Raw genomic sequence first — 10,195 nt, forward strand, 5'->3', positions numbered from 1 at the left:
GCAATATTTCCAGGGAATACAGTTTCAAGAAATTTGAGGGATCAAGCATTGATACTTCATGGCAGTGTACAAGCCGGTAGCTGCAATTGATGTCAGCATTTGGTCAAAATCTTAAATATTCTGACATTAAAACCTTTGAACTCATACCAAATATATTGATTCAATTGTCTAACAGTTAAGTAAACAAATCCGAAAACGTCCTTGCAGATCTATTGGTAAAATGAAGGATAACCTTTAACCTGTACCTGTCGACACAATGGTTTTCATATCGTTAACAATATTTGTATGTCTTCGGAATGTTATATCATACAAAGCAGACCAAGTTGCATACTGAATGTTTTAATATACGTATACGAGCAAGTACAGTTGTATACTCCGTAAAAAACTATAACGATCCTCATACTAAACTCAACTTCTCGTAATTGGTTTTTCGATTTATCATTACAGATCTGGTGCAGCTGTTCTGCGCATGCCAGGAAGTGATTATCAATTGGAGCGCACGGCAAAAATACGCATTTTTTTTGTTTTGAATGTCCGCACGCATTTAGTGTATAATATGTATAATGTACTGACTAGAGGTTATGGTTAACATCACCATGTTTACAAAATATATACATTTAAGATACTTTTTCGTCAATTGCTTGAATCCGGTATATACCGGAGTCTGTAGTGTATCACAGGCGCAGCAGATCTGTTTTTAGTCACAGCCAAAATGGGTTTTCCAATGACAGGGATGTAAAGTCACCCCAAAATAATATTAGGTATGGTTAGATACCATTTGTTGTTGTTTTTTAGTCAATCAACTTATTATTTTTTAATTGATTAAATTGCTTATTACATTTCTATACTGACTGTATTTTTATATCTAGATCTAGATCTATATTACTAGGTTAATGCGAAATCGAAAGTAACTACTTTCTGTTTCCAAAGTGAAAAGTAGATCATAAGATGTACGGTTGTGATCTACTTATCAACTATTTTAGCTCGTCTAGTTTTGAAAAAAAAATCTACAAAGTAATGTTGTCATTAGTCTAAATATTAGTACGATTAGGGACAACTTGATAACATTTGACTAGCTGTCCCGTCATGTCCAAACCTATCGGAAATCACCATTGAAATTCGTTGGATAGGCCTTTCTACGAAGTATTATTTTATGATAACATCTCTGATAATGAATTTATGTTGACATTTAAGCAGATCTATTTTTGAATATAGGTCTATATTTTGTTTTTTAATTGTTTCTGAAAGTTATTGTTATCGATTTAAACCGGTGTCAGGGTAGATATTCCTTCACACTTGTTCACAAAACATATTTCCGAAGATTTAAAGTATTTGATATAAAATTATGCGTTATATCTAATTCATTTGAAGTTTCTAAATGAATATTAATATTTAATCCGTTAGAGGAAGTTAGTCTAGCCTGTATTTTTATGATTTTTTTTAATTTTTGAATATCTTTGTTTTCCTAATATGTGAAAGGCTACTGTATCAGATATTCAAAGAAGGCCTAAAAATTATTTGTTTCCGGTAACATGCTAAAAAAATTAGGATAGGTAGGTCTGAAATTTTTTTTTTGGAGTTTTTTATTTTATTAAATGAGACTTTTCGGAAATTATTTTTGTGTCAAAAACTGAATACAATTAAGCTAGGGCTTATGCCTTTAGAGCTTCAGTGAGTAAGTTGAGTTCTAACATCACTGACCAAGTTTAAAGCATAAAAAGTGCAGTTTTGCAAGTTTTTGTTAAAAAGTTGAATAAAAATATTTTCCAAGGCCATAAAAACATTTAGGGTCGGGCCAAAAGTTTAGGGTAGGTCGGGATACCGGAAACATGGATAAGCCAAATGAGTAAGGCTTATGTCGTCCTTGATCATCACCGTCGGCTTTTTGTATAAACTGACAAGTATAACTATTGGTGAATTTGAATATGAAGATCATAGGGTCATATGTTTAATAAAACACTTGTTTTCTAGTCAGTCATGGAATATGATCCTAGGCCTATATTCATAGGCATAAATTCATACTGACATCGGGTCTATTCATGAAAGGTGATTATATGCTTTGTACGATGCAACTCGTGGAATGCCATTTCAAATAATCTTTTTGTTCAAGTGGTCTCTTTCTTAAAGCTTGATACTCTCTCCTGCTTTGAAAATGATTACTCAGTTTTAGCTCATATATAGGCTAAATATAACCACCGTTTGTCATCCATCCGTTCGTATGTCCACATATTTCTCGAAGCGACATCTCATGAAACCAAATGATGAAGCTGATGAAACTTAGCATGTACTCGTAAGTTTTTTAGATGGTCCTCTACCAAAAGTGTTAAAAAAAACAACCCAACAAAACAACTCATTCCAAACAGGACTCTTGTTTCAATTGCAACAGAAAGAGATAATTTTGTCGTAACCCAATGGTCACATTTCAAGCAGATTTCACAGAAATATGTCTTTTGTTTTCCCTCGACCAAGATTGTTACAAATTTTCGATTTCTTAAAATAAATGGCCACAAAGAGAAATGTTCACTTTTACCTAAACGTATGTGCAAACTTAAAAAAGATCTGTCCGAGTTTTAGGTCGCTTGATCACATAGTTTAGGGACCGTTGCAAAGTTTAGGGACCGTTGCAGTTAAAAATAGGAATATATTTAAAAACTTCTTTTTATGAACTGCTCGGAGGATCTTCATCACATTATTATTATAATTAAGGTTCTCTCCAAAATGTGTTAAAATGAGAGAGCTCGACCCCTTTAGCGTCACTAGTACTAAAAATAGAAAACCTTATAAGGACTACTTTTCATGAACTTCTCATCAAACTTGGTCTTTAGCATCAGTGGAAGGTCCTCCCAAACATTTGTCCAGATTGAGGCCCTTAGTCCTTTTAAGGATCTGTTTGAGCTAAAATTAAAAGTACTTTTAAACAACGTTTTCTCCAAGACTGCTAGATGAATCTTTATCAGACTTTGCTTGTAGCATTCTTTTAAGGTCCTCTATAGGTTGCATTAAAATTGGGGTGCTTGGCCCCTTTAGGGGTCGTTAGAACTAAAAAATGAAATACCTTTAAATGCCTTGTTCCTATAAACCGATTCATGAATCTAACTTAGTTTATAGCATCATTCTAAAACGCTTCAAATAAGTACAGGCTCCTTTGAGGCGCCGTAAGAGCTGGAAAAAAGAAGAGTTTTAAACACTTTGGCTCATTATCTGCTTGATGGATTTCATGTGAAACTTGGTCTTTAGCATCATTATAAGGTCCGCTCTCAAACTATCTACATTTATGCAACCGACTACCTACCGTTTAGGGACCGCTAGAACTAAAAGTAGAAATACCTTTAAAAGAGCTCATTTCATGAACTGCTTGGTGGATCTTTATCAGACTTTGTGTGTACCATTATCAGAAGGTCTTCTCCCTATTTTGTCCAAATGTGGACACTTGCTTCCTTTTAGGGGCCGCTTTATCTAAAATAGGAATGCAATTGAACAAATTATTCTGTTGAACTGTTTGATAGGTCGTTATTAAAATTGGGGCACAGGGTTTCACACTGTGTTATTTTCTCCTTTATCACTCTATGAAAAAGCTCAAAAACATTATCACGAACATGAATTTCAAAAGAAAATGTTTCTTAGTTTACTCTCTACGAAACTTACCTATTTTAATTTTGACAGTCAGATGAGTTATGTATGACTATCATTGCCCACTTTTCTTATGAGGCCAGATGAAATTATTTTTCTAAGTTTTTTCATCTATGTGACTTTGTATAGAATACAGAATGTTTTATGTCTTATGTTTTAACAAGATATTTTAAATAAAGCGTCGAGTCATATTTGAAAGAGGGTTTTGTTTTTCGTGTAATTAAATCATTATTTTTGTTATGTACATTCAAAAATATAGACTATTTCATGATGGCTGAAATAGAAAAAGTAATTTCATTTGTGCATCTGGTTGCTTGCTTTGAGAAATGAGAATAGTCGGTGGTTTACCTAGGAAAAAAGCTTCTACTGTTTGAACAAAAATATTTCCTATGATTAGGAAGCAATGCCGGAGGAAGGTGGCAATTTGATTCTGTGACAAGAGAGTCTTTTGAAATGGTGTAAGTGGCTACACAGTTTGTATTCTCTGGTTTTGAATTTATTCTAAATGTTCCTTGTCAGATTATGGAAACTTGAACTTTGCAGTTACTTGTTCTGTATTTACAGTAAGCTGATAAGTGCTTGGTTTTGTAGAAATGCATTTGCTTTGGGTAGAATTTAGATTTACATCATTCTGTACATTACTGGCCCTTCTGAACATCTTTTGACTTGATAAGAAAGGTATTAAATATTACAAGAACTGAAATGGAGATTAGTTTTTTTTATTATTTAGCATGTGCAACATCACGAACTGAAAATGATGATTGTTTTATTATTATTCAACATTACGTGATATAATACAGATACAGTTGATCATACAACGGGGTATTTTCAAGTTAATACAGTGGGAAAAAGTTTCCAAGAAAGGTTATTAAAAGTGTTTATTTATGAAGTTCCAGGACTCAGGTTACCTATGGCATCTTCTCATGGACAAAGTACACAAAAGATACCATCAGATGGATTTTCCCCACATAACTTTCCGTAAGTACATCTGAATATCTGAGAGCAAAATATAGGGATTGGTTTGATAATGGTTTTCCGAAAGAGTATTTTTTACAAATAGTATTTGAGCGATATTTTCTATGAGTGAATAAAACACAAACGCAAAACAAGTTCCCTTTGGAGTTAAACTACCGCTGTCCGACTTATGTATGTGATTTTATTGCAGGGGACAAGACAACACTGCAGCAAAGGACATTCACAGAAATAACATGCAACAATGGAGGTTCGATGAGGATCTCGGCGACAATGCTACTGTGTCTGCAGTACTTTATTGTAATCTGCAGCATCCAGAGCTCAAAAGTCAATTTCCAGGTATTTTGTAAAAGAATAGTAATACCCTTACCTAAAACTTAAGCAGGCGGATTTTAAGAAATTTGAGATTTAAATATAATGAGTTGAATTTACAGAATTTTGAGATTTTTGACTAGCTAGGTCTAGCTAACTTAAATATCATGAACTTCATTCAATTTTCTGTATAACCCGCTCGCTTAGCTCGGTAGGGAGAGCGTAGATCTACGGATCGTGGGGTCGTGAGTTCGACCGCCGGGCGGGGCATATGTTTCCTCGTGATAATTTGATAAAAGACATTGAGTCTGAAAAATCATTCGTTATCCACCTCTGATTCATGTGGGGAAGTTGGCAATTGCTTGTGGAGAACTAATTTGTACAAGTCAGAATCCAGGAACACTGGTTAGGTTAAATGGCCGCCGTTACATAACTAAAATACTGTTGGAAAAACGGCGTTAAACCCAAAACAAACAAACACTTTTCTGTATGATAGAATTCCGTTTAGGCCAATGCTAGTGGGCGAAAGAGGTATTGCACATTTTAAAACCAGTAATGAGCAGCCGCGTTAAACCGAGTATGCTTTTATTTTCATTGGTTGCATTAAATGTTTTCAGAGGATTTTTATATTGATTTATTTACTAAAAATAGCAGGCTTACATTGCCGTGTGGTGGGCGTTAAAGTAGCCACGTTGCAATGTTGCTATACTTTCTTGTTTCTTTCATTTTTCTGTATAATAGAGTTCCGCTTAAACTTGTGCTATGGAGCGTTAGAAGAGTTGCACATTAATGTAGTCCTGCACCTTTGATTAACCGGAAGTGACAGCGTCACGTTGTTTATCCGGAAAATCTGAAATAATGCCTGGTAGCCGCTGTTCGGCTAGCAAAAATGTTGCCAGGAATCTGTTATATTCCGTGTATTTAGTATTAAACAGTCAGCGCTACTGTCTTTCTTAAGGTTAAGTCTGATAACAGATAAGTTTCTATGAGAAATAATTTAAAATACTAACATAACAATAGTAGTAATGTAATTTATCCAATTGATACCATGATGCGAATTGTGAAACATTAAGTACACGGACTTATACATTGTATTAGGCCATATGAGTGAAAATAGGTAAATCTGCACTATAAAATGTTTCATTAAATATCCAGAAAGTGGAATTACTCCATAGGAGACATTTAGAAAATGGTCTGGAGGATCAATATTTTCAAACCTGGCTAAAACAACCAAGCACAGAAATAAATTTCTTTCGGATACAGTAATGCTTGCAAAAAAATAGTTTAATTAAGTTCTACTTTGTTGAACAATATTTGTTTCAAACGTGCAGAACAACCTCTGGAATCAGACGACTCAGTCAACTTTGTTGAACAATATTTGTTTCAAGCGTGCAGAACAACCTGGAATCAGACGACTCAGTCAAATTGAGTCTGCTATTATTTTGCTTAGTTACATTTTATGCTTAGTACTTAGAGCACATAATTCATGGTGAAAGACTAATAGATCTTTAATCTTCAGGGATGCTACAATATACCGTTGCTACTACCCATTCTGCTTTGCATTGTCTTTACTTGCAGACTACTCTGAGCGATTCAAACAGATTGCCAAGATCTGGCGGAAATTGACAACTCATGAAAAACTTCCTTACCTGGTATTTGCTTTTTGTCTTAAAGTGTTTACGTATCAAAAGATCATTACATATTCCATCAATTTCCCGGGGTTTTGTTTGTATGTTATTCAAAGTATATAGAGATACAAACATGTTTACATTACTTCATTCTTACCTTAGCTATGTCGCCTGCGAAGAAGTTTATTGTTCGTTCGATTCTTACGAGTTGTTAAAAATTATCTAAATAAATGTTTTTTAAGAAAAATATTTCAAGCTTACTGGAATCAGTATTTAGGCTTTTTAGATTTTAGATTGCTTTACGTTTGGAACAGTGCTGAGAGAAGAACTTTACCATTGTCTCCATAGTGTCTTACATTTGGCACAGTATTGAGAGCAGAACTGTACCATACTCTTCCTAGTGTCTTATGTTTGGCACAGAGTTGAGAACAGAACCATCATCTCCACCGTGTCTTACGTTTTGCAGTGTTGAGAACAGAACTATACCATAATCTCCACAGTGTCTTATGATTGACACAGTGTTGAGAGCTGAATTATATCATAATATCTACATTGTCTTATGTTTGGCACAGTGTTGAGAGCAGAATTATATCTTAATTTCCACAGTGCCTTATGTTTGGCACAGTTCTGAAAGCAGAGCTATAACATAATCCCCACTGCGTATAATGCTTGTCTCTGTGTTGGGAACTATACCATAATCTCCGCAGCGTATTATGTTTGGTGAGAGCAGAACTATATCATGATCTCCATTGTCTTATGTTTGGAACAGTGCTGAGAGCAGAACTACGCCTCAATCTCCACAGTGTCTTATGTTTTTGCACAGTGTTGAGAACAGAACTGTACCATAATATCCATAGTGTCTTATGTTTGGCACTGTGTTGAGTGAACTTTTCCATAGTCTCTGCAGTACCTTACGTTTGACACAGTGTTGAGTACAGAACTTTACCAAAGCACCTTCTGTGCTTAATGAATACTAGAAAAAAAGAAACCGAGGATACTCAACATAAATTTAAAGACATTTCTTTTCAGTATAATAAAAATATTTAGAATAAATAAGATTAAATAAATTTAGGTGCGGGCTAAGAAGAACATAGCTCAAAGAAAGAAGCAACAACATCATCAACAACAACAGCAACAGAGTCATTTGCCGGTTATGCCAGAAATGAGATCACCCGAAATGTCCAAAAGCCCTAAAGGCAAGTATTTCTGTATTGTCTTTAGGTAAAACTTTGTTAATGTCTTTTTGTGATTGCCTTTTGACAAAATATTTTCTTTCAAATGTACGATATTGATGGATATGCCAAATACAGTTGTCTTTTATATAAATATCACAAAAGTGTGTCAGTAGGTCAAATGATAAAAACACCTTATTTAATGAAACGTGGTAAGAATGTTTTTCTTTATGTTTGAAGTTAATTCACCTAACCTGACCCAAAGAAGATCAAATCATAGAAAAAAGTTGTAAGTTTATCATATTTCTTTTCGATCTACACAATACATGGTCAGAATGTTTGTCGTGATATGTATTGGCCAAGTATGAAACTAGATAACCTGATATAAAAAAAACTAGGCCAGTTTGTCAAAAGGAAGTACAAAGCTACTGTATGTCGGATATGTTACTTGTGACCTAAGCAAACCACCTCAGCAACCTTCAGAAACCTGTATTTTCACATGGGAATATTTGTATTTATATGTACACAGGTGCGTTTCAACAACTTTGTACATATGCACTTATTGCAAGAAAAATACAATATTCTTGATGTATTTAGATGAGAATGTCTGTTAAACGTTTGTAAAGAGAACTAAACTCCTACATATTTCATAGAAGGCAAACTATTTTCATAACTGATCTTCATAACTGGTGCATCTTTTTAAGTATTCAATAGGCAATGTTAATTGCACGAATAAATTCGCCATTCAGAAATATTTCCTTGTTCGCCACTAAATCATCATTGTGCAATCAGTCTGAAACACTGAATAATCAGTTACGGCAATTTTTAATAGCCGTTGCTTGTTATTCTGTGGATAGTTTTTTTTTTTTTTTTTTTGATTTAACGTCGCACCGACACATGATAGGTCATATGGCGACTTTCCAGCTTTTAATGGTGGAGGAAGACACCAGGTGCCCCTCCGTGCATTATTTCATCACGAGCGGGCACCTGGGTAGAACCACCGACCTTCCGTAAGCCAGCTGGATGGCTTCCTCACATGAAGAATTCAACGCCCCGAGTGAGGCTCGAACCCACATCGATGAGGGCAAGTGATTTGAAGTCAGCGACCTTAACCACTCGGCCACGGAGGCCCCATTCTGTGGATAGAGCGGACGCAGTGGTCCAATGGTAACACTGTCTGAGTACGAAAGCAGGTGTCGTGAGTTCGAGCCCCCGCTCCTCCAAATAAAAATTACTAACATTTGGATAAAAGTCCCGTATACGGTTACTTTATACATGGCACATTAAATAACCAGGGAAGCTTCTTGAATTGGAGCGTCTCCTGTATCTTGCACTATCTTACGACTTACATTACTAACAGTCTTCTGGAGGAGTCGCCAGTATTGGTTACCGGTGACGTCTATAAATAAGCTTACGTACAAACAAACAAACTCTGTGGACGGAACGGCAGGGGAGGTAATAAGGGTCATAGACTGGGATTTCAACGTAACTAGAACGTAACTAAGCAAATTAATAGCAGAATGGGTAGATTGAACCCGTTTATGAGAGGTAATGAGAGGTAATGAAATAAACATTGAATAAAAACTCCATGAACCCACAGGGTAGGAAAATATTAAGGCGTCATACTTACTCACTTAATGTTTGTGCTCTGAATAGATGAATGACAATTTCATTATTTTTGTATAAGATATATAAAGTTTTCTCGTGTAATTAAGTTAAAGTTGGTTGGTGGCAAAGATGTTTGCAATAGATGTATGTGTACACAGTTGTTATAACACATCTATATGCAGACATATTATATGCTTATCTGGCTTCAGCCTGGTTTTGTGACGTAATCATTTTTTTTTTCTATTTTATGATTACCATATTTAGCTCCGGATGAATTCAACTATGACCCTCTCAAAATGTACCTTTATAAAAAGGCCATTAGAACTGGAATGGAGAGAGAAAGCAGTATACGGGTAAATATTATTGGAAACTTCTCCCAAGGCAAAACATCATTAACACGGCGCTTGATAGGTACAAACTGTGAAGGTGTTATATCTACAAATGGCATAGAAATCAGAAGGTTTAAATGTAGAAAAATGAAAGGGGGACGATTGAAATTAGTGGAAGATGAAAACAAGGACTTTTTTGATAGAATAGCTGCAGTTGCACGTTCAGTTGATACTGAGAAATTGAGTGAAAGAGTTGAACGTACCGCATTAGCGAACACACAGAACAATCAGGCCGTTTCATCAATCGCAGAAGACCATATATTTTCATCGTTGCAAACTCAGTTTCCAGCAACATCTCAAGAGCCTACGCAGAGGCAGATCTTAAACACTCCTACAGCATCTCAAAAGCCTACTGATGGCAGATCTGTGTCCTCGAATGTGCAACAACAGGTTGTCAACACAACACAACTTCCTTCTATTTCGAGTGAAGATTTTAAAACATTTTCGAGTGGAGTTGACCAAGAAAAAGATAAAGTATAACTGT

The 10,195-nt window shown here is 35.2% G+C and overlaps 1 protein-coding gene across 1 annotated transcript; it reads left to right on the top strand.

Moving 5' to 3' along the window:
• Nucleotides 1-618: 618 nt before the first annotated feature.
• LOC128547258 (uncharacterized) lies at nucleotides 619-10,192 on the top strand. The gene is made up of 6 exons (XM_053519370.1): nucleotides 619-761; nucleotides 4,521-4,608; nucleotides 4,796-4,941; nucleotides 6,493-6,566; nucleotides 7,615-7,738; nucleotides 9,587-10,192. The coding sequence occupies exons 2-6, from the start codon at nucleotides 4,541-4,543 to the stop codon at nucleotides 10,189-10,191; spliced, it is 1,017 nt and encodes a 338-aa protein (XP_053375345.1). The 5' UTR covers nucleotides 619-761; nucleotides 4,521-4,540; the 3' UTR covers nucleotide 10,192.
• Nucleotides 10,193-10,195: the final 3 nt, after the last annotated feature.

This window comes from Mercenaria mercenaria, chromosome 12 (genome assembly GCF_021730395.1).
Source record: "Mercenaria mercenaria strain notata chromosome 12, MADL_Memer_1, whole genome shotgun sequence".
NCBI lineage: Eukaryota > Metazoa > Mollusca > Bivalvia > Venerida > Veneridae > Mercenaria > Mercenaria mercenaria.